The sequence below is a fragment of the Lycium barbarum genome, chromosome 11 (assembly GCF_019175385.1).
Source record: "Lycium barbarum isolate Lr01 chromosome 11, ASM1917538v2, whole genome shotgun sequence".
NCBI classification, from domain to species: Eukaryota; Viridiplantae; Streptophyta; class Magnoliopsida; order Solanales; family Solanaceae; genus Lycium; species Lycium barbarum.
The window spans coordinates 1,696,641-1,723,151 of NC_083347.1; the positions used below are offsets into that span (position 1 = coordinate 1,696,641).

General features: G+C 37.6%; 1 protein-coding gene across 1 annotated transcript; it reads left to right on the forward strand.

The window, feature by feature from the left end:
* On the forward strand, positions 1 to 26,475 carry LOC132617479 (uncharacterized). The gene is made up of 8 exons (XM_060332483.1): positions 1 to 136; positions 651 to 806; positions 1,389 to 1,492; positions 25,164 to 25,205; positions 25,293 to 25,377; positions 25,643 to 25,733; positions 25,990 to 26,090; positions 26,186 to 26,475. Exons 2-8 carry the CDS (start codon positions 676 to 678, stop codon positions 26,307 to 26,309), a joined length of 678 nt encoding a protein of 225 aa, XP_060188466.1. The 5' UTR covers positions 1 to 136; positions 651 to 675; the 3' UTR covers positions 26,310 to 26,475.
* The last annotated feature ends 36 nt before the right edge of the window (positions 26,476 to 26,511 follow it).

The following is a 26,511-nucleotide window of genomic DNA, read 5'->3' on the forward strand; positions in this document are numbered from 1 at the left end:
AGATATCTATAACCACACAAATATGTTTGACTCTTTTTAGACTGCAAGATTCAGAAGTATCGAGGGAGTAAATGTTTAGTGTGAATCGGGTCGACCGAAACCCGAAGTTCCCAACTACGCACATCTCTTCGATTAGGTAATTGAAAAAACTGATTTTCGAATTTCAATTTTAGGTCAATGTTGTTTTTTCTAGGGTTCTTAGTGATTCTTTTAACCTAGTTTGATTGTTTACATTCAGGAAAAAAAAATTGATTTTTAAGTAAAGAGGTTATTTTTTTTGTGAAAAAATTACGCGACGTGGCAAACATTTAGACTTTATTTATGAAACGTGTCTATAGTTTCAAAAAGTTATGCTACTGTATTTACGAAACATAGGACTGATACAGGATGCTCTGAGCTCTTTCGCGCGATTTCAGCTAATATACAATTGATACCTGCCTTATACAGCTTAACTTATACCCACCTGATATAATTGATACTCGCCTGATACAACTTAGCTTATACCCACCTGATACATCTCTTTCACTGATACAATTGATTCCCGCCTAATACAACAACTGTAGCTACGTTTTGTAACTACGCAAACTGTTGTTACGTATCGTAATTACGCTCCAAACTATAGCTATTTATGATTTTTTTTTTAATTATAGATTTTGTGGAGGAGAATTTTGAAGTATGACAACTGCAGCAAGACCTACATGGGCACCAGCAAAAGGTGGGAATGAACAAGGCGGAACTCGAATATTTGGTCCATCTCAGAAGTATTCTTCCAGAGATATTGCTGCTCACACGACCTTAAAACCCAGGTTATTATTCTTGTCCAATTCTCTTTCTTTTTCCATGTTTGTTTTTGAACTTCTGTAGAACTTTGTTTAGGTATAGAGGTCGAAAATTAGGTGAGAATGTTAGTAGGTAGTTGAGTGTTGTCGTACTTTTAGAAGTATGATTTAGGTATCGTGTTGTTTCTTTCTCTCCAGCATTTATTAATATATGTTGCTGCACTTGTTTTGTATATTGCTATTTTGTTGTCTCACTTTTCTTACATTCCTGCATCGGTTACATTTCTTTTGAGCCGAGGGTCTATCGGAAACAACCTCTCTACCTCATAAAGGTAGGGGTAAGTTCTGCGTACATCCTACTACCCTGACCCCACTTGTGGGATTACACTGGGTAGGTTTGTTGTTGTTGTTGTTGTTGTAGAACTTTGTTTATCCTTTTCTGTGGAAAGTACTGGTTTATGAAACGTATGCAAGTAATTGAATTATTGATTCTTTTTCATTACATTGAGATATGTTATGGACTTGGGGAAGAGAAAAAAGAATTTGATATAATCCAGCTGTTTAAATCGAAGGGATGCACTAGTTTAGATGATTCTTAAATTACTTCAGAAAGGAGGGACAGGACACTCAGGATGAGTTGCATAGGAGAAACTTCCGGGAAGAGTTGGAAGACCGTGAGATGAGACATTTTTCTTCAAAAGACAAGGGCTATGGTATGTGAAATGTGGGCATACTCTCTCCCCCCTGCTGTGGGGTCCAGTCCCCTATCCCATATTTTAAGAAAGGAAGATTTTTCTTCCTTTGACAAATTATACATTGGCAACAATTGTGGACTTGGCTAACAAACCAATTTCTTTGTTCACATTTTCATGATGTAAACGCTTACCTCATCATAATCGTGATGTAAGCGCTTACCTCACCATAGGAAATTCATTCCTATAAATAGGCAGCTTATGGTTCATTTGTAACACACCAAAATCTCAGACAATACATCTGAGTGAGAGCAAAGTGAGGTATTCCATAGACTGTAAGAAAATAGTCTGTGAAGAAAAATAGAGTGTGAGTGATATTGTAGTGAGGTGGGAAAATCAAAAGAGTGTTATTTCTTTTGAGGGTGTAGTGGTCTTAGGAGTATTTGTACTCGTTACTACACAGTGTAAAATTCCTTACTATAGTGATATCAGCTGCTCCTCTTGGCCGTGGTTTTTCCCTTATTCAGAAGGGTTTCCACGTAAAATCTTGGTGTCATTATTGCTGCATTTTATTCTTGCTGATTTAACCATAACTTAGTGTTCCGCGTTTATCACTAATACCGTGAATATTATTTTTGCGGATCTATTTTATTCCCATCAAGTGGTATCAGAGCCAAGGTTCTGTCTGAGTATGCTCTGTGGTTGCAGCACAGTCTGAACTTCCACATCAGAAAAGAATTACTTTGGTCTTCGAATAAAATAGTATTTGTATTTGTGATAAACGATGGAAGCCAACACTAGTAGAATAGTTACTTTGAGTGGCGTAAATTATGCCATTTGGAAGGGCAAAATGGAAGATTTGCTCTATGTCAAGAATTTTCATCAACCTGTCTTTGGAAATAAAAAGCCTGATAATAAATCAGATGAAGAGTGGAATTTGTTGCATCGGCAGGTTTGCGGCTTTATTAGACAGTGGGTTGACGATAATGTGTTGAACCATATTTCTGGAGAGACACATGCTCGGACCCTATGGGAGCATCTTGAAAGTTTGTATGCTCGAAAAACTGGTAATAACAAGATGTTTCTGATAAAGCAAATGCTGGGTTTAAAATACCACGATGGTTCCGCAATGACAGATCATCTGAATATTTTTCAGGGGATCATGAACCAATTATCTGCTATGGGTATTAATTTTGATGAAGAAATTCAAAGCTTGTTTCTACTTGGTTCCCTACCAGATTCTTGGGAAATTATTAGAACTTCATTATCAAATTCTGCTCCGGATGGTGTGATCTCTATGGATCTTGCCAAGAGCAGTCTTTTAAATGAAGAGATGAGAAGAAAATCTCAAGGCTCCTCCTCATCAGATGTCTTGGTGACTGACACTAGGGGGAGAGGCAAGAATCGTGGTTCTCAAAATAGAGAACATCATAGAAGCAAATCCAGAAGCAGACTTAAAGATATTGACTGTCATTGCGGGAAAAAAGGGCACACAAAGAAGTTCTGCCGGATTTTGAAAAAAGAGAATAGAGAAAAGGAGGAAAAGAAAGAAGATGGCAATCGTGTTGCCGCTGTCACTACAGAAGATCTTGTTACTGTCCTTGATGCGGATATGATAAATATTGCTTGTGATGAGTCAAGCTGGGTTGTGGACAGTGGTGCCGCATCTCATGTGACATCAAGGAAGGAATTTTTCTCATCCTATACTCCGGGTGACTTTGGAACTTTGAGTATGGGTAATGAGACTGTATCCAGGGTGGCTGGTGTTGGAACGATTTGTTTGAAAACTAGTATTGGAACTAAACTAGTTTTAAACAATGTAAAGCATGCACCTGATGTTCGTTTGCACTTGATCTCTGTTGGTGTTTTGGATGATGAGGGATATGTCAGTACCAATGGTGCTGGAAAGTGGAAGCTTACTAAAGGTTCCATGATTGTGGCTCGTGGCGAAAAGCGTCGTGGTCTATACTGGACTACGGCCTCTACCTGTGTTGATATGGTGAATGCAGTTGAGAGCAATAGCTCTTCAACGTTATGGCATAAGAGGCTTAGCCACATTAGCGAGAAAGGACTAAATGTTCTGGCCAAAAAGAAATTATTGTCAAATTTCGAAAGTGCTAAATTAGAAAAGTGTGAGCACTGCTTGACTGGAAAACAAAATAGAGTTTCTTTCAAGTCTCATCCTCCTTCAAGAAAGACAGAGTTGCTTGAGTTGGTGCATTCAGATTTATGTGGTCCAATGAAGACAAGGACTTTGGGCGGTGCACTTTATTTTGCTACCTTTATTGATGATTGCTCAAGGAAACTTTGGGTCTACGTCTTAAAGACTAAAGACCAAGTGTTGGGTGTCTTTAAGCAGTTTCAGGCCTCAGTTGAAAGAGAAACTGGAAAGAAGCTGAAGTGTATTCGTACTGATAACGGTGGTGAATATTGTGGACCGTTTGACGAATACTGCAAGCAACAGGGTATCAGACACCAGAAGACTCCTCCTAAGACTCCTCAGCTTAATGGTTTAGCAGAGAGGATGAACATGACCTTAATGGAAAGAGTCAGATGTTTGCTTTCTGAAGCAAAGTTGTCGAATTCCTTTTGGGGTGAGGCTTTATTGACCGCTGCACATGTTATTAATCTATCCCCTGCGGTTGCTTTGCAAAGTGATGTTCCAAACAGAGTTTGGTATGGAAAGGATGTTTCCTATGACCACTTGAAAGTGTTTGGTTGTAAAGCTTTTGTACATGTGCCTAAAGATGAAAGGTCGAAATTAACTGCCAAGACAAGGCAGTGCATCTTCATTGGTTATGGCCTTGATGAGTTTGGTTACAGGCTATATGATCCAATTGAGAAGAAGGTTGTGAGAAGCCGTGATGTTATCTTCATGGAGGATCAAACCATTGAAGATATTAACAAAGCGGAGAAGATAAAATCTTCAAGTTCTGAAGGTTTAGTTAATCTTGATCAAGTTCCTCATACAAATGCTGATGAAGTTGGTGGGCTCGATGACGATGGTGATGCCCAGAATCATGTTCCAAATCAGCATGTTGATGATGATAACGATGCTGCTATTGATGAAGTAGATGCTCCTACTCATGAAGTCGTGGATGAGTCAGATATTCCACTTAGAAGGTCTACTAGACAGCATGTTCCTTCTTCCCGTTATTCACCTAATGAGTATGTATTACTCACTGATGGGGGAGAACCTGAATGCTATGAGGAGGCCATGGAAGATGAGCACAAGGATCAATGGATTGAAGCCATGCAAGATGAGATGAAATCTCTGCGTGAGAACCATACTTATGAGTTGGTGAACTTGCCTAAGGGCATGAGAGCTTTGAAGAACAAGTGGGTGTTCAAAGTTAAAGCCGAAGAACACAGCTTGAAGCCTAGATACAAAGCTAGATTGGTTGTTAAGGGATTTGGTCAAAGGAAAGGTATTCATGAAATAAAGGGGCCAAGCATACAAAAGCAACTCAAATTCCTCATTCAACTTCAGACAACATGGAAAGAATACAGAGGTTCTCATGAGCCATATAAACACATTGGCATACATTTAAAGCTCAACATTGCAAACATATCATTCAACAACAAAAAAAAAAAAAAAAAAATTATCGGGTTCAAAGACTGATCTATGCTTTCATTCTTGAACGCAAGGGAATAATCCCAAACTAATATCACCAACATTGAAGGAAAAGTGACATCATATCATATGTTCACAGGTACACACTCTAACACAGATCAAACTTAGGTTTAAACAAACAACATACATTCATGATAATAAACTTTCTCGGGCTTTAAACAAACAACAGTAATTAGCATGATGTTATTTACCCTAACGCATAACATTTAGGCTATCATTCGTACTTAAGATACGCAGAGAACCAACTTAACATGTTTTCTAAACCAAAGACATCATATAACTGAATGAAACAGACCTTAATTATGAGCATGCCAACAAGTCAGAAACTGAAACGTTATTAACATGATCATCCACGCATGAGCTTGTATGAATATACGAATGCTATTAAAACTGAAACTAAAATAAATGAACATATAAGTACTATTGACCACTAAACTGAAACTGAACTAATTAATCATAAACACATATAAATGCTGCTAAGCTACCCAAACTGAAACTAACAGTTAACACAGAAGACATATATGAACGCATAAGTGCTATTAAACCGCTAAAAACTGAAAATCAAACCCAACAGCAAACAAGCCACAACAAACTAAGGCACAGAACTGGATTTTTTGTTCATTTAAAGAAACACATTCTGAAATCCTTAGATATTAAAGCCAATAGCAAATTAACCATTTTAGACAGAGTCATTAAAGAGCATACAATGTCTTGATCGGTTTGACAAACCAAATCAGTTATCCTTTTATCTTTATGAACGTAATTTAGATCCAAGCAAACTTATACAAAACTGGTATGCAGCTTATCCTAAAGGTTTAACATACAACAAATTTTAAACTTCCTAAGGCCAAATATCTCCTTGAAATACTGTAAAAATATTGACATATACATACTTAGAGGTGAGTTTATACTACCAAAAAAAAACTAAACAGCCACTTATGCCCATAATGAGCTAAAGACACATATTCAACAAATTCCAGCCATTCATCTGTCTTTATTTGATGTCTAAATATATTTTTTTAATCTTAACTAAACTGTAGGGAAAAGTATAAGAAAGGGAAAACATATTCAATCGAAAAGAAAATTTGTGTAGCCATCAAAAGGGACTCAAAACTGAGCAGCAAAGGGATCGATTCCATGTTTTATACACACAGCAACCAGATAAAAAGGCCTAGACAAATACAAAATCAAATAGACTAATAACTGCTCATGAACAGAATCAAAACAACCAGCGAGTTTGACTATGACTTCACATTTTTAAACCCAACCTTAAACATGTGATGTTGAGACTCATCCAAACTAATTTGATCCCCACATTTCATAGAACAGAATTGAAGCCAAGAAGGAATTTACAGCTGGGGATTTGGGAACAAGGAAACACACTCATACAAACATTATCTCTTCCCTACACAACTAAACCAGGCAGCTGATCACATCATAAGCTACACATCATAAGCTACAGACCAAAATTATTGATTCAGATTAAGCGAATGATCAGTACAAATTAAACTAGCAGCAAATACGCCATAAGAGAGACACTTAGACCGGAAACAATGGGTTCATAACTGACTTATATTATCTCAAACCAATAAAATAAACCTATGCTAAGTGAGACTATCGATTATACCAGACAGCACACGACCTTAAACAGAAACAACATCGCATGTTTGTGACTGAATTATCTTCATACTGAGTGAGTAAGTTATAAACATGCTAAACATTTACCAGCATGCACTAATTACTCAATACATACACATAAGAATTAAAGGGCTGAAACTGAAAGAAGAGGGATTGGAGATCACTACACGACAACAAACAGGTCTCTTTTCTACCAAGGCATATTCATTTTCGCAATCTACACAGTTTATACATTAGCAGGCAGAATAATGCATCCATTTATCTTTCTTGATTATGCCACAAAATAAACTGACTTCTAATACACGAAAAAATGAACGGGAGTTTGACACTACTTTTACTTCTCATACGTCTTAAACAGAGTACATCTTAGGAGAAACAATGTGGCTTAAAGCTAGCCCAAACAATTGTATCCAGTTCATACCCATTATCCCTCTAAATCAAACAAACTTACTCTGAAACTTAGAATCCCAAACCTACATGACTTCATATTTTAGATTAATACAATAGAGAAGTTTTAAGGCCAAAACACATGCGACGACGGTATAGTCAAACCAACCAAACCATATTTGCTAAAATCTAGAACATGCTGAGTACTCAAATTAAACATATAATTAACACTTAGATAGCACAGAAGCCACCGAAAGAAAAAATTACCTTCTTTGGATGCAGCGAAGTGGGTGCGGCTCTTCGATTCACACTCGAAACACTTCAAATTTGATGTTGCGAGACTCGGATTTACGGCAATCCACAGAATAGATAAAAATTGTTTGAGTATTTTTTGATCCGATATTCGAACTATCACAACGAACTGCGAATTTGATGTTTTTTTGAAAAAAAAATAAAAAAGACTTTGGGGTGTTCAAACTTTAATTTCTAGAGGGAATTTCCTGAATCCCCCCAAAAGATCCCCTTTTCTTGACTTGGAAAACGATTATATATAGGGCGAATTTTAGGGTTTCTTGTGACGAAGAGAGAGAGAGGAGCGGGGGGAAACGGAAGAGGAGCGGGGGGAGCAGACGGCGATGGTGGGGTTGGGAGGTGATGAAAAGGAGCGGCGGTGGTGGGGGATGGAGATGATGAAGATGATGAAGATGATGAATGAGAAGAGAGAAAGAGGAAGGGAGCGGCGGAGGAAAAAAAATGAGGGGAACCCTTTTTAGGTTTCCCTTATTTTGATGAAAATATATCGGACCCGGTCCATTTGTGGACCGGGTTTTAAAAGGATGGACTAGTGAATTAAAACATGTACTGGTCTAAAAATTGAGATAAAAAACATGGTCTAGTCCAAAAAATATTAGGAGTTAATCGGACTTTGATTTGGGGTCCGGTAAGTCAAAAATACGGACTACGTGCACAAAAAATAGTTTGGTTTTTAAATTTAAATAAAGACCTGTTTAAATAACTTGTGTTAAAATATTGCTCAATATGAGATATGCAATCATTAATGCTCAGATATAAAAAAAAAAAGATGGCGTTGTAATAGCCGTGCAATAATATTTTGAAAATCCACAGTAAAATAAATACTATTATTTAATTACACAAAAAAGATAAATGCGATGCGTGTGCGTAAGCTGGTAAAAAAATACTAAAAAAAATGATAAAATTGTGAATTATAATAATAGTAATAAATAATAATAATAATAATAATAATAATAATAATAGTAACTGCAACAGAATAATAAAGTGCCGGTATTGATGAGAAGTTGATAATTTAGTAAAAAATGACTATATATATATTTTAATTTTTTCTAAAAATATTAGAGGCGTAAATAGGTATTTTGGAAGAGAGGCGGGACAAAATTGGGTGTCAACAACTTGTCCCTCTTTGCCCGGTAATGATGAAAGAGTTGTCGGGCAAAGACGTTGACTCAGTAGCCTATTTTGTCCCGGCTAAAAGAAACTTGAGAGGATTATGACCGAACTCCGGCCTCTGAGTTGCCTACATATCTCGGGCTGCACGAGAATCAGGTCGAGTGTAGTTCTGGAATAATTACGACACCTGAATCTTGCAAAATATTGTCCCAGTGTTGAATTATGATAACACTGGGTATTATGATAGAAAGTTGAGAATTCAATTGCTGGAATGCAAAAGAATACTTGTGATTAGAGACGAGTGTTCGAGGTAGATCTTTGACCCGTGTCGGGAGGTCTGATTATCCTTCCCGACAAATTACCCCAGTTCGCTGCCGAAGAAAAAGTTCCACGATTTGATGTGTGATGCCAATTTCGATATTGTTCAAAGCCAACAGCTAAAAACAAATGTTAGCAATAAAGAAATATATGTGTAAATAAGACAGGGTTGGAGAAGTTACACTTGCAACCCCTGTTTTGAAAGTTGAATCCACATTCGGAGGTGGGTGCCTGAACTGAAATATAAAATACCCGCATTCGGAAGTGGATGCCTGAACTAAAATATAAGATTCCCGCATTCGGAGGTGGGTGCCTGAACTCGAATATAAAATACTCGCATTCGGAGGTGGGTGCCTGAAATAAAATGCAAGATACCCGCATTCGGAGGTGGGTGCCCGTATTCGGAGGTGGGTGCCTGGACTTGAATATAAAATACCCGCATTCGGAGGTGGGTGCCTGAACTGAAATATAAAATACCCGCATTCGGAGGTGGGTGCCTGCACTGAAATATAAAATTCTCGCATTCGGAGGTGGGTGCCTGAACTGAAATATAAGATTCCCGCATTCGGAGGTGGGTGCCTGAACTTGAATATAAAATACCCGCATTCGGAGGTGGGTGCCTGAACTTAAATATTAGATTCCCGCATTCGGAGGTGGGTGCCTGAACTTGAATATAAAATGCCCGCATTCGGAGGTGGGCGTCTGGACTTGAATATAAAATACCCGCATTCGGAGGTGGGTGCCTGAACTTAAATATAAAATTCCCGCATTCGGAGGTGGGTGCCTAGACTTGAATATAAAATACCCGCATTCGGAGGTGGGTGCCTGAACTGAAATATAAAATACCCGCATTCGGAGGTGGGTGCCTGCACTGAAATATAAAATTCCCGCATTCGGAGGTGGGTGCCTGAACTGAAATATAAGATTCCCGCATTCGGAGGTGGGTGCCTGAACTTGAATATAAAATACCCGCATTCGGAGGTGGGTGCCTGAACTTAAATATTAGATTCCCGCATTCGGAGGTGGGTGCCTGAACTTGAATATAAAATGCCCGCATTCGGAGGTGGGCGTCTGGACTTGAATATAAAATACCCGCATTCGGAGGTGGGTGCCTGAACTTAAATATAAAATTCCCGCATTCGGAGGTGGGTGCCTGGACTTGAATATAAAATACCCGCATTCGGAGGTGGGTGCCTGAACTGAAATATAAAATACCCGCATTCGGAGGTGGGCGCCTGAACTTGAATATAAAATACCCGCATTCGGAGGTGGGCGCCTGAACTGAAATATAAGATACCCGCATTCGGAGGTGGGCGCCTGAACTGAAATTTTAAATCCATGTTCACTTCCACGGTGCAAAATATAAATCCACGTCCGCATTTCATGGTACAAAAATAAATCCAACATTCATTTTCACATCCGTATTATACGGTGTAAAGAATAAATCCACTTCTACTTCCACGTCCGTATTATACGGTTGTTTGAAATAAATCCACTTCTACTTTCACGTCCGTATTATACGGTGTAAAGAATAAATCCACTTCTACTTTCACGTCCGTATTATACGGTGTAAAGAATAAATCCACTTCTAGTTCCACGTCCGTATTATACGGTTGTTTGAAATGAATCCACTTCTACTTTCACATCCGTATTATACGGTGTAAAGAATAAATCCACTTCTACTTCCACATCCGTATTATACGGTGCAAATAAATCCACTTCTACTTTCGAAAAATAAATCTGTATCCACTTTCTATAATTATATGTGCATTTTCTTTTGTAATATAAATCTACTTCTGCCTCCTTGCTCACATCCACAATGTAAATGTAAATCCACGTCCACTTAAAATGGTATTGTAGAAAGGTATCCACGCTTATACCCACAACCAATAACGGGTGACCACAGTCAGTCCCTTTTGAAGAAAGTTAAGTCCACGATTATGTGTATTTGATCCATCGAGAAATGCCACGAGCTAAAGCAACTGTTAGTGATAAGGATATGTAAATAGCTGGGTTTGAAAGAATTATACTCACAACCCTTTGTTGAGAAGATAAATTCATGTCCACTGCTGCGATCGGGATTTCATAACGAGTGGTACGACGTCCACCGTTCATCATAAGCTACCTTTGCATCCAAGTTGAACAATATTTGCATTTTAAAGGAAGCTAACTCTTGGATCATGTCTATAATTTAAAATATGCACCACGTTCATGTTAGTTGAACCTGTCTCATCAAAGAAAAATTGTGAGTTTAAAAGAAAATTGGTTGACTTGTGCATGTTGGGGAACTTGGCCCTTGACTTGATTTTTGTCTCGGTCGCGTCCACGTTCTTCGATGTCTCACCACATATCTTGCTTTGCCGGGGAGTTTCAGTTATAAAACATATTTTGCAAAACATGAGTAACGAGATTTGTATGACTCTGAGGGGCAATATCTAATAGATAGATAAAAATGATTGTGAAGACTTGATTTTTTGAATTTATTAGAAATATAGATGGACTTTTATTAAAAAACGGTTAAATATTTAAGACAACTTTTATGCTATTTCTAAAATTTTGTCCCAGTTTAAGTCCTGGAGACGCTTGATTCTGGACAATTGAAAAGTAAGAACTTATAATGAAAGCTTTTGAAAGTGATTTGACCGACTTCAAGATTTTGTCCCAGTTTCCAGTCCTGGAGGCACTTGATTCTAAACAAATCGAAAAGTGAGAAAGTTGTAATGAAAATTTTTGAAAGTGATTTGGCCGATTTCAAAAATTTGTCCCAGTTTCAAGATACTAAGACACATGAATTTAAACGGTGGGAAGACCAAAATCTTATATAAAAAATCCTTATGTATGTTATAGGAATTAAAATGTTTGGACAAACTGAAAAACTTTAAAATAGAAGGGCCGAACCCGCCTCGGGTTGCCTACGTATCCCAAAGGAATCAGGCCAGACGTAGTTCGTGAGCAAAATAAGAACTTTTCAGTTTTTTGTTTTTAATAAAAGTGAGGGCCGAACCCGATATGGGTTGCCTACGTATCCAAAAGGAAATCAGGCCACACGTAGTTCGACTCATACAACAAAACACTGAAATATTTTGAAAAAGTGGTCGAACCCGATGTGGGCTGCCTACGTATCCAAAAGGAAATCAGGCCACACGTAGTTCGACTCATACAACAAAACACTGAAATATTTTGAAAAAGTGGCCGAACCCGATGTGGGTTGCCTACGTATCCAACAGGAAGTCAGGCCAAACGTAGTTCCAACCACAAAACAAAGACGTTGAAATAATTTGAAAAGAGTGGCCGAACCCGATATGGGCTGCCTACGTATCCAACAGGAAGTCAGGCCAAACGTAGTTCCAACCACAAAACAAAGACGTTGAAATAATTTGAAAAGAGTGGCCGAACCCGATATGGGCTGCCTACGTATCCAACAGGAAGTCAGGCCAAACGTAGTTCCAACCACAAACAAAGATACTGAAATGATTTGAAAAGAGTGGCCGAACCCGATGTGGGCTGCCTACGTATCCAACAGGAAGTCAGGCCAAACGTAGTTCGTTACAAAACAAAAATGACAAACTCTGAATTCAAAAAGGCCGTAACAAAACATAGAGGCAGCATGACAAAAGGAACTAAATGTTCTAGTTGATGCCTCCGGCCTATTACAAAGGAAATTTAAACTTAAATTACTGAAACTCCCGGCGGGCTGGGGCTAAGATAGAAGTTCAATTCTGCAACTCAAGTCCTGGCTCAACAGCCTATAAAGTCAATATTTCAGCAAAGTCTTTGATTATCACAGCATGATCATCTTCATCTTCCACGAACAGGTTCTTGATTCCCTCCACGATATCATCATAGGCAACCTCAATAATTAGATCTGAAGGTTTTGAGAAAGTTTGATCAATGGTAGGAATAGGTTTTGGCAATGGAACCTCTTTCTTTTTATTCTTTCGTGCTTTCTTCACTTCTTCCTCAGTTGGCTCATATCCCAAACCGAATGTAAACTGTTGCGTAGGGAGAACGACTGGCTCAACCCGCCCATTTAATGTCTTCCCTAGCCCAAATCCAGGTTGGTACCCATTTCTCAGCATTTCTTTTGCAACCATAATCGCGGCGCATGACCTTTTAAACTCTTGAGTTTGACAGACTTCACCCACTTTAGTGACATTCACAACCTCCCAAGCGTGGTAAGCTGCTCCGTCGAACCCTCCTTCTGCCTCAATGAATGGGATGGATTGCTCTCGATAGAAAGACGTATCCCCTTCTCCATGTATACATATTTGTTGCTGATCCCACTCGAATTTGACAGTTTGGTGCAAAGTAGATGGTACAGCCCCAGCCAGATGTATCCACGGTCTTCCTAACAGCATGTTGTATGTCGTGGAAATATCCAGTACTTGAAAATCCATAATGAATTCAACAGGACCAATCAACACTTTCAACTCTATTTCTCCAATAGGGCGCCTTTGAGCCCCATCAAATGCTCGAATATTCACATCACTTGTCTTGAGCTCACTAACATTATATCCGATCTTCTTCAGACTTGTTAATGGACAGATGTTAAGTCCAGAAACCCCATCAATCAACACTTTAGCCACAAACATGTTACGACACTTGACAGTTATATAGAGCGCTTTGTTATGCATGCATCCTTCTGGCGGCAGTTCTTCATTATCGAAACTGATTCGATGACTGTCAAGCACGCGCTCGATCATCCCAGCTAACGCCTCACTAGTTGTTTCACTTGGAACATATGCTTCATTCAAAATCTTCAAGAGTGCATTTCTGTGCACATCCGAACTCAAAAGCAAAGAGAGAATAGAAATTTGGGCATTGGTCTTTTTCAACTGATCCACAACTGAGTACTCACTAGCTTTAATTTTCCTCAGAAATTCTTCTGCTTCGAATTCAGTCACGACCCTTTTGGGAGGTACGTTGGTTTCCTTAAGTTGCCCCAATCTAACTAGTTCTTCTGGAGAATAGCACCTCCCAGACCTTGTCATCCCTGACGTCTTAACCTTGTCAGTGATCGTGTCCTTTCCTCGACACTCCATCACAGTTTGTTGATAATTCCATGGTACGGCTTTTGTATCGAGCACTGGCAACTGATTTGGTGCTCGAACTACTTCCACAGGTATTGATGAAGCTCCTAATATCTCGACAGGCACACAACCCCTTATCACTACAGCCGGAGAAGCAACGGCTACAAAATCATGATCCTCCACACGATCCACAGGCACTATAAATTCGGCTGGGTCGTCAACATTTTCATCTATTCCAATCATATTTATCGTGGCCCCATCATGGGTCGGGAGTGGATTGTTAACCACATTTGGTGTTGGTGGTTTGACCGTGATCTGTTTTGCTTCAATAAGATCCTCAACCTTATGCTTCAATGCGTAACAACGATCAGTGGAATGGCCTTTTACCCCCGAATGATATGCACATGTTTTAGTGGGATCAAAGCTTCTGGGTAATGGATCTGGAATTCTACCTTCCACAGGATATACTAAGCCTGAAGCTTGCAGTCTTTCAAAAACAACGCTCAGTGGCTCTCCTAATGGTGTGAAATGGCGAAACGGTTTATTTGGGCGAGGTGCGGATGCATTGTTTGGATGATGAGTTTGTGATGGTGGAGTTGGATATGTTGGTGGTCGTGGAGCTCGATATGCTGGTTGTGTGTTGTAAACAGGGTAGGATATTTGTGGTGATTGAGGTTGGTAAGATGACAAAGCTTGGTCGTAGGGATGTGGAGAATATTGGAAATATTGTAAGTGGTGAGCGTTAGGCTGGTATCGCGGGGGTCGTTGATGGTGGTATGATGTGTTTCCCAAAGCCATTACCGATGCTGCTTCTTTCTCTTTTTTCTTTCCGTTTCCGAGAGTACCAGTTTGTATGGCCCTACTAGTAGACTGTAAAGCCGCAAGACTTGTTATTCTCCCTGTATTAATGCCATCTTCGATCATGTCCCCGACTTTGATCACCTCTGCAAAAGTTTTTCCACCCATTGTCACCAAACGTTCATAGTATTCCGGCTCTAGCGCTTGAATGAAGAAAGTAACCATTTCTGTCTCCTCCATGGGTGGGTGTACTCTAGATGCTTCTTCCCTCCACCGTATAGCATATTCTCGAAATGATTCGGTGAACTTCTTCTTCAACTTTGTAATTGAGATTCTGTCAGGAGCGATCTCAACATGAAACTTGTAGTGATCCACAAAAGCATTTGCCAAATCATCCCAAGTACGCCATTTGGTTGTATCTTGTTTAGAATACCACTCCAAGGCCTTTCCACTCAAACTCTGATTGAATAGTTTGACTCTTATCCCTTCATTCTTCCCCACACCAATCAACTTTTCACAATAGACCTTCAAATGGAAGAAAGGGTTCCCCGACCCATCAAACTTCTCAAATTTTGGAATCTTGTAACCTGGTGGCAATTCTACCTCAGGAAATGCACATAATTCTTCATATCTTACGCTTTGGTTACTACCAAGTCCACGCAAACTTCTCATGGCATCCTCCAAACTTTTGAGCTTTCTATTTATCATTTCATCATTAATTGACCGTGCCTCATTTTCAACTTCGACATAATGATCAACATCTGTGCGACATTGTCCCTGGATTTGTGTCATGGGTGGAGCTGTGGTATAAGTATATACTGGCGGAACTTGATGTGTATTGGTAACATCATGTGCCGGCGGTATGAACTGAGTTTTTGAAGAGGTGGTTGTAAATAAAAGGGAGCATTTTGAGTGAGGGGTTCGGAACGAACCGGCTGAGAGGTGGTAAAATAATTTGCTTGGTTAAATTCGTCCAAATTTGGGAATGGAGGTGGCATAGGCAAAGTCTGACGAACTCCCTGGGACGGAGTCATATGTGGTGGCGTTTGAGAAAATGACCGGTTGTGAAGTACCATGTGACTTAATTCAGCAACTCGTCGCTCCAAACGAGCAATGATCTCCAAATGTGTTTCTGGTTGATTAGAAGATGTGGGATCACTCGTGATCGGTAAACTAAGAGATGGCTCAGATGAAGTGGTTGCATTGATCAAACTTTGCTCCATTTTAGAACGAGTCTTTTTAGTTAACCAGATGATTAGTGATGAGTCAGAGTCTGATTTCTTGGCTCTAGACCGTGTGAAATATGGATGCTCCGCCAGTTCCCCTTTAGCACAAGTCAACTTCTTTTGAAAAATAAATTTTAAAAAGAAAAAAAAAAGATAAAACAAGAAAAAGAAAAAAGAAAATGAGTCAGTATACGGTAAGGACATATTATTGCATATAAACACATTATTGCACATAATACATCACGTTCTATAATGCAAGGGACCTCTTTATGCCAGAGGTAGGCCTAACGAACATTTGAAGGACAAACATGTTTTTTGATGTGTCATTCCATAACTCTTTCTAAAACTAGTTTACAAGAGTAATAAAATTTTATTACATGCCAGTCAATAATACAATTCAAAGTTAATCTAAGATATCTAATACTTCAACTCCACTAATTTCCTTTGGCTGTCTTCAAACCTCCGGCATTAATTTTGGATGCTCCACAACAACCTGCAACAAAAGGTTAGTTTCCTTGAAATATTTATCTATAGAGTATTAGGTCCACATAATCCACATATTTGTCCTCCAAATAATGCGCATAGATAGTGAGTAGTGTCACTTAGAGTCATAGACTCATTTGGACATTTGGTAAGGTTGACTAATGGACTTAATACACCAAGGGTATTAAGCCTCCTAGGTTTAAAATGATGCATGTCCTTACAAGGTTTTGGTTTTCGCTCTACCTAGGTAGACTAAGAATGGTTTTCCTATGACACAAGGCTCCCCCAAGCGGACAACTTGGAAGTGGAAAGTCTGTGGCCGTCGACTGCACCGCCGATCGACTAAATCCACAAGACCAATCCAACTAAAAGGGGTAATTTAGTAGTGCACGGGCGCAAACTGCGAAGCCGCTTTAAGTGTGTGAATATGTGTGAGTTTTCCAGGAGTGGAAGAAATATGAGCGGAATGTCAATTTAAGGAAAGCAATAACATACATATTACATAGAAATGCATATAAAGAATAAAACAATAATAAACATTTAAAAGCATATAAAGCAAAAATACAGGAAAAATAAAGCAAAACAAACAAAAACGTCCAACAAATTATTTATTAACCTAAGTTGTTATGGTTAAGAACCTAAGTTCCCCAGCAGAGTCGCCAAGCTGTCGCACCCCATTTTAACCGGAGTCAAAATTAGGGAGCACGACGTATTGGTGATTCCTGTTTATTTTTGTTTTAAGGAGTCGCCACCTAATTAATTTAACGGTGAATTAGGACACCTAAATATTAACTAAGGGAAAGTTAAAACTAAACCTCAATTAATAGTCTGCTTAACCAGTGTGATTCTAGGTAAGGGCTCTATATTATCCTAAAGGGAAGGGGTTAGGCATCCTTTAGAATCCGTTAACTTACGGTTATCCGACCAAACTTAGGTTAATTAATTGAGAGTAAATAAAATGCTTAAAATTTAGAAAATGATTTTTAGATATTGCTAAAGTTTTGAAAGAAAATAATGTTAGTTAAAATAAGATTTATAGAAAATATAATAATTTGTATAACAGAGACTTTGAATGCCATTTTTTTGAAAATAGGATTTATGAATGTGGTTAAGGTTTTAGACGAAAGTATAATAGTGTTGTTTAAAATAATACTCGTAGAAAAACATAATAACGTGTGTAAGTGAAGATTCTAAAAATTTAAATGGGACTTGAAAATATTGATGAAGCCTTAAATAAAAGATAATATTTTAATAAGATTTATAGGAACTGTGATAATTTGCATGAAATAAACTTATAAGCATTGTTAAGATAAAAAATGTCATTTAAAGAAGACTTATAAATGTGGCTAAACTTTAAAATAAAATGCTGTTTAATATAAGATTTGTATAAAATATGATAATTTGCCCATAAATAATAGCTGTTGAGAAGAGATTTGACAGCTTGAAACTTTGAATAAATCGTATTATTTGATTATAGCGATGTAGAAAAATCTAAGCTTATAAATAGGATTAAAAGAAAGTGAGTTTTCTTTACCATTTCTTATTAACGATGAATAACTACGCTTAGCTGAAAATATGCGTGATTGATTCAAACTTAAAAGGGTTATTTATGAAATATGCTTGAATTTATATTTTGCGTATTAGTGGTGTTTTGAAATTAAGATAACAAGAAATAAAATATGATTCCTTTAAAAAAATATATTAATTTATACTATCAATTATTCTAGAAGTAAATATTATAGATTCTATAAATAACTTTAATGTGAAAAGAAGAAAATGAAACTTATGGGATTAATTATTAGTCTTCTTTAAACTACCCATTACTAAACTAAATCTATTAACTCATTAAGGTTTATATAAACTAAATAAAAACAAACAAACGGTTAGTATACAAATTAAATGCACAAAATAAATAAAGGAGAGATAATTTAAAATGGGCTCAGCCCCATATTTTAAGAAGGGCTGCTGTTAAATGGGTCCGGCCTATTTGGGCCACTGCTGGAAACTGTTTACTGTTGGGCTTCGGCCCAGCAGATTTCTTTTATGTGCTGCTGCGGATCCGTGGCTGCTGTTGGGCTTAGCCCAGAATATTTTATCCGCTGTAGGTGTAGATTGACCCGAGAGGAGATAATGTTGGGCCTTGACCCAACACCGAGTGCGGAAAAGGAGACAAGTCCCTCGAACTCGTATGCGATGGTCATGCAAAAAATGAGAAGGAAAAGGAAAATGGAGGTTAGAGGGTATCTTCATTTAATAACTAATTCGTCATGAATTTAAAGGGAGAGCACTTGGACATGATCACACATATTAGCGTATATATCAAGTATAACATAGTGGTATCTGCTGTATTGCATAAAGAAAATCAAGAAAGAACAAGCAGATAGGAAAAGAAAAGTCCAAATACACTTAAAGACAAGTAGAATGCAAATGATGGTAGAGAAAAGCCCAAAACAGTGATTAAGAATGTAGCATTAAAGGACCAGCCCGGTTCGACACATATCAATTCCATCTTATCAAGAATAGTACCATACACTATGGGTATACACAATATACAACCTCATATACACTAGAGTACATATAAAGTATATATATCGTGCATATCTGATGTTTACTTAATCGTGACAGTGCCAAACAAGAAGAAGAAGAAGGGAGGGGGAGAGGCAGTGTAGGCAGCAGAACACATCACTCATTTTTAAGTAGCCTTAAACGTACATGTATACATACATTTACAGAAGATATATATAAATACACTCAGCATATTTACTCCTTAAAAAACTGCTATGATATTCATGAAATAAAGGGGCCAAGCATACAAAAGCAACTCAAATTCCTCATTCAACTTCAGACAACATGGAAAGAATACAGAGGTTCTCATGAGCCATATAAACACATTGGCATACATTTAAAGCTCAACATTGCAAACATATCATTCAACAACAAAAAAAAAAAAAAGAAATTATCGGGTTCAAAGACTGATCTATGCTTTCATTCTTGAACGCAAGGGAATAATCCCAAACTAATATCACCAACATTGAAGGAAAAGTGACATCATATCATATGTTCACAGGTACACACTCTAACACAGATCAAACTTAGGTTTAAACAAACAACATACATTCATGATAATAAACTTTCTCGGGCTTTAAACAAACAACAGTAATTAGCATGATGTTATTTACCCTAACGCATAACATTTAGGCTATCATTCGTACTTAAGATACGCAGAGAACCAACTTAACATGTTTTCTAAACCAAAGACATCATATAACTGAATGAAACAGACCTTAATTATGAGCATGCCAACAAGTCAGAAACTGAAACGTTATTAACATGATCATCCACGCATGAGCTTGTATGAATATACGAATGCTATTAAAACTGAAACTAAAATAAATGAACATATAAGTACTATTGACCACTAAACTGAAACTGAACTAATTAATCATAAACACATATAAATGCTGCTAAGCTACCCAAACTGAAACTAACAGTTAACACAGAAGACATATATGAACGCATAAGTGCTATTAAACCGCTAAAAACTGAAAATCAAACCCAACAGCAAACAAGCCACAACAAACTAAGGCACAGAACTGGATTTTTTGTTCATTTAAAGAAAACACATTCTGAAATCCTTAGATATTAAAGCCAATAGCAAATTAACCATTTTAGACAGAGTCATTAAAGAGCATACAATGTCTTGATCGGTTTGACAAACCAAATCAGTTATCCTTTTATCTTTATGAACGTAATTTAGATCCAAGCAAACTTATACAAAACTGGTATGCAGCTTATCCTAAAGGTTTAACATACAACAAATTTTAAACTTCCTAAGGCCAAATATCTCCTTGAAATACTGTAAAAATATTGACATATACATACTTAGAGGTGAGTTTATACTACCAAAAAAAAACTAAACAGCCACTTATGCCCATAATGAGCTAAAGACACATATTCAACAAATTCCAGCCATTCATCTGTCTTTATTTGATGTCTAAATATATTTTTTTAATCTTAACTAAACTGTAGGGAAAAGTATAAGAAAGGGAAAACATATTCAATCGAAAAGAAAATTTGTGTAGCCATCAAAAGGGACTCAAAACTGAGCAGCAAAGGGATCGATTCCATGTTTTATACACACAGCAACCAGATAAAAAGGCCTAGACAAATACAAAATCAAATAGACTAATAACTGCTCATGAACAGAATCAAAACAACCAGCGAGTTTGACTATGACTTCACATTTTTAAACCCAACCTTAAACATGTGATGTTGAGACTCATCCAAACTAATTTGATCCCCACATTTCATAGAACAGAATTGAAGCCAAGAAGGAATTTACAGCTGGGGATTTGGGAACAAGGAAACACACTCATACAAACATTATCTCTTCCCTACACAACTAAACCAGGCAGCTGATCACATCATAAGCTACACATCATAAGCTACAGACCAAAATTATTGATTCAGATTAAGTGAATGATCAGTACAAATTAAACTAGCAGCAAATACGCCATAAGAGAGACACTTAGACCGGAAACAATGGGTTCATAACTGACTTATATTATCTCAAACCAATAAAATAAACCTATGCTAAGTGAGACTATCGATTATACCAGACAGCACACGACCTTAAACAGAAACAACATCGCATGTTTGTGACTGAATTATCTTCATACTGAGTGAGTAAGTTATAAACATGCTAAACATTTACCAGCATGCACTAATTACTCAATACATACACATAAGAATTAAAGGGCTGAAACTGAAAGAAGAGGGATTGGAGATCACTACACGACAACAAACAGGTCTCTTTTCTACCAAGGCATATTCATTTTCGCAATCTACACAGTTTATACATTAGCAGGCAGAATAATGCATCCATTTATCTTTCTTGATTATGCCACAAAATAAACTGACTTCTAATACACGAAAAAATGAACGGGAGTTTGACACTACTTTTACTTCTCATACGTCTTAAACAGAGTACATCTTAGGAGAAACAATGTGGCTTAAAGCTAGCCCAAACAATTGTATCCAGTTCATACCCATTATCCCTCTAAATCAAACAAACTTACTCTGAAACTTAGAATCCCAAACCTACATGACTTCATATTTTAGATTAATACAATAGAGAAGTTTTAAGGCCAAAACACATGCGACGACGGTATAGTCAAACCAACCAAACCATATTTGCTAAAATCTAGAACATGCTGAGTACTCAAATTAAACATATAATTAACACTTAGATAGCACAGAAGCCACCGAAAGAAAAAATTACCTTCTTTGGATGCAGCGAAGTGGGTGCGGCTCTTCGATTCACACTCGAAACACTTCAAATTTGATGTTGCGAGACTCGGATTTACGGCAATCCACAGAATAGATAAAAATTGTTTGAGTATTTTTTGATCCGATATTCGAACTATCACAACGAACTGCGAATTTGATGTTTTTTTGAAAAAAAAATAAAAAAGACTTTGGGGTGTTCAAACTTTAATTTCTAGAGGGAATTTCCTGAATCCCCCCAAAAGATCCCCTTTTCTTGACTTGGAAAACGATTATATATAGGGCGAATTTTAGGGTTTCTTGTGACGAAGAGAGAGAGAGGAGCGGGGGGAAACGGAAGAGGAGCGGGGGGAGCAGACGGCGATGGTGGGGTTGGGAGGTGATGAAAAGGAGCGGCGGTGGTGGGGGATGGAGATGATGAAGATGATGAAGATGATGAATGAGAAGAGAGAAAGAGGAAGGGAGCGGCGGAGGAAAAAAATGAGGGGAACCCTTTTTAGGTTTCCCTTATTTTGATGAAAATATATCGGACCCGGTCCATTTGTGGACCGGGTTTTAAAAGGATGGACTAGTGAATTAAAACATGTACTGGTCTAAAAATTGAGATAAAAAACATGGTCTAGTCCAAAAAATATTAGGAGTTAATCGGACTTTGATTTGGGGTCCGGTAAGTCAAAAATACGGACTACGTGCACAAAAAATAGTTTGGTTTTTAAATTTAAATAAAGACCTGTTTAAATAACTTGTGTTAAAATATTGCTCAATATGAGATATGCAATCATTAATGCTCAGATATAAAAAAAAAAAGATGGCGTTGTAATAGCCGTGCAATAATATTTTGAAAATCCACAGTAAAATAAATACTATTATTTAATTACACAAAAAAGATAAATGCGATGCGTGTGCGTAAGCTGGTAAAAAAATACTAAAAAAAATGATAAAATTGTGAATTATAATAATAGTAATAAATAATAATAATAATAATAATAATAATAATAATAATAATAATAATAGTAACTGCAACAGAATAATAAAGTGCCGGTATTGATGAGAAGTTGATAATTTAGTAAAAAATGACTATATATATATTTTAATTTTTCTAAAAATATTAGAGGCGTAAATAGGTATTTTGGAAGAGAGGCGGGACAAAATTGGGTGTCAACAAATGTCCTCCATTCGAACAGTTCTTGGTTTGACTGCTAGTCTTGATTTGGAGATTGAGCAGATGGATGTGAAGACTGCTTTTCTTCACGGTGACTTAGAAGAGGAGATTTATATGGAACAACCTGAAGGCTTCAAGGCAAAAGGTAAAGAAAATCTTGTATGCAAACTCAAGAAGAGTCTCTATGGATTGAAGCAAGCTCCCAGACAGTGGTACAAGAAGTTTGAGTCTGTTATGGGGGAGCAAGGCTACAAGAAGACTTCTTCAGATCACTGTGTGTTTGTACAAAGATTTTCTGATGGTGACTTTATCATCCTTCTGCTATATGTGGATGATATGTTGATTGTAGGCAAAAATGCTTCCAGGATTGACGAGTTGAAGAAACAGTTGAGTAAGTCTTTTGCAATGAAAGACTTGGGTCATGCTAAGCAGATTTTGGGCATGAGAATTACTCGTTCGAGAGATGAAAAGAAGCTTTATTTGTCGCAGAAAAAGTACATAGAACGTGTACTAGAGCGCTTCAATATGAAGAGTGCTAAGTGGGTTAGCACACCTCTTCCTGGTCATCTGAAATTGAGCAAAAAGATGTGTCCTACAACAACAGAGGAAAAACAGAGAATGGCCAAGATTCCTTATTCCTCTGCCGTCGGAAGTTTAATGTATGCAATGGTATGCACTCGACCAGATATTGCTCATGCAGTCGGTGTTGTTAGCAGATTTCTCGAAAATCCAGGGAAAGAGCATTGGGAAGCTGTGAAGTGGATACTCAGGTATCTAAGAGGAAGATCAGATGAATGCTTGTGTTTTGGAGGATCAAATCCAATTTTGAAGGGCTATACAGATTCTGATATGGCAGGTGACCTTGATAACAGAAAATCCACTACTGGATATTTGTTTACTTTTTCAGGGGGAGCTATATCATGGCAGTCAAAGTTGCAGAAGTGTGTCGCACTATCTACAACGGAAGCGGAGTATATTGCGGCTACTGAAGCTGGCAAAGAGATGATATGGCTCAAGAGATTCCTTCAAGAACTTGGATTGCAGCAAATGAAGTATGTTGTCTATTGTGACAGTCAGAGTGCAATAGACTTGAGCAAGAACTCCATGTACCATGCGAGAACAAAACACATCGATGTCAGATATCATTGGATTCGTGAGCAATTGGAAAGCGAATTGTTCCAAGTCAAGAAGATTCACACGAATGAAAATCCTGCAGATATGCTGACCAAGGCGGTACCGAGAGACAAGTTCGAATCGTGCAAAGAGCTTGTCGGCATGCACTCAAATTAGAAGCCAGTGTACCCTCCTTCAGGTGAATGGGACTGGAGGGGGAGATTTGTGGGGTCCAGTCCCCTATCCCATATTTTAAGAAAGGAAGATTTTTCTTCCTTTGACAAATTATACATTGGCAACAATTGTGGACTTGGCTAACAAACCAATTTCTTTGTTCACATTTTCATGATGTAAGCGCTTACCTCATCATAATCGTGATGTAAGCGCTTACCTCACCATAGGAAATTCATTCCTATAAATAGGCAGCTTATGGTTCATTTGTAACACACCAAAATCTCAGACAATACATCTGAGTGAGAGCAAAGTGAGGTATTCCATAGACTGTAAGAAAATAGTCTGTGAAGAAAAATAGAGTGTGAGTGATATTGTAGTGAGGTGGGAAAATCAAAAGAGTGTTATTTCTTTTGAGGGTGTAGTGGTCTTAGGAGTATTTGTACTCGTTACTACACAGTGTAAAATTCCTTACTATAGTGATATCAGCTGCTCCTCTTGGCCGTGGTTTTTCCCTTATTCAGAAGGGTTTCCACGTAAAATCTTGATGTCATTATTGCTGCATTTTATTCTTGCTGATTTAACCATAACTTAGTGTTCCGCGTTTATCACTAATACCGTGAATATTATTTTTGCGGATCTATTTTATTCCCATCACCTGCCTCTGTCCCCCACACACATATGGACACATGCTAATTGCTATATGATTTTGTTCAACTCTTAGGTGCCATTTGGCCATAAAAATTATTCACTTTTTTTCACTTTTTCCACTTTTGGCCGTTTGGCCATGAATATTCCAAATACAACTTGAAGTTGTATTCCGGAATACCAAAAACTCAAAAAATTTGTTTTTCAAATTTTTTTCACTTTTTTACAATTACATTTCACTAAAAACTACAATTTCAAAAACTATGGTCAAACACAACTCCAACTCCAACTTCAAAAATTCCAAAAAAAGTGAATTTGTTTTTGGTATCTATGGCCAAACGCCTACTTAAACTTGTACTGTATTTTGTTGCAGAGGACAGAGATCGTAGAAAGAGTGTTCAACTCCTTTTAGAAGGTGAGTGCTGTTTGTTCACTACACTAGTCTCGAATTTCAAACAAGGTTCTCATCAAATTCCCATTATCATATGATATTGTGCTGCAGGGGAAAAAATAGAGATCGAGGATCGCATTGTACCACGCAGCGCTGACGCTGATGACTATGCTGACAACAAAAGTGATGATGAGAGGTTTGTTCCTTGTTCCCTATTTGTGCAAACACACTTTTAATAAGCTCTTACATGTGAAAATGTGAAACGATTGATAGTTTTCACTGATAAATTACGAATGTCGGATATTCATTTTTTGTTGTGCAATCAAAATTTGTTGCTGAACACATGTACTCAATATGATGAGTCAGTTCTTGAGGTGGTTCCCCCCTTACTGTAGCTTTGCCTTAACACTGTTACTTTTTTGTTACTTCAAAAACTTATACGTTGTTTACACTGATTTTAGTGACGACGATGACGATGATGATGATACAGAGGCTCCCCTGGCAGAGCTTGAACAGATAAAGAAGGAGAAAGCAGAGGAGAAACTTCGAAAAGTAAGTATAACTAAAAGCTGAGTAGTTTCTTTATCTGTTTGTATGTCGGTCCTTCTATTTATTTGTTTCTTAAACTACATTTCCTAAAGTTAATACTAGAATTGGCGGTATTCCTTCTCTGTGTGAATAGCTTCTAGAACTGCGTAAAATTTCCTTTCAGAGCCAGAATGGTAAGGGGTTTCAACCAATCGTTATATCCCATCTGAATACCAACAATCAACATTGCTATAAACTCAAAGTTCTGTGTTTTTGGCAGGAACGGCTAGAGCAAGAGGAGGAGCTTAAAGCAAAGGAAGCAGAATTGTTGAAGGGAAATCCTCTGATAAACCAGCCGGCGTCTTTCAGTGTCAGGAGAAGGTTAACCCCTTATGATATGGCTTCTTTAAGATTTTTTAGCTTTAATTTTTGGTGTAAAATCTAACATATTCGGCTTTAATTTGTTTTCTCTTTAGGTGGGACGATGATGTGGTCTTCAAGAATCAGGCTCGCGGGGAAATGAAGGCAGCCAAACGCTTTATAAATGATACCATCCGGAATGACTTCCATAGGAAGTTTCTCCACAAGTACATGAAATGACAGTAGGATTTGATGTGAAAAAAGCAAAGCAACAAAGATTGGCGCCTAGTGGATTGTTTTTGTTGAGTTGTTCCTCAAATGTCTATACATTATCATTCTGTTAAAACTTTCAAGCATCACTGTAATATTGTCATTCTTAAACTAGCTATGGGAATACATTTCTGTTTTCGATTCTGTTCTTCTCATATAATTTTATTTGATT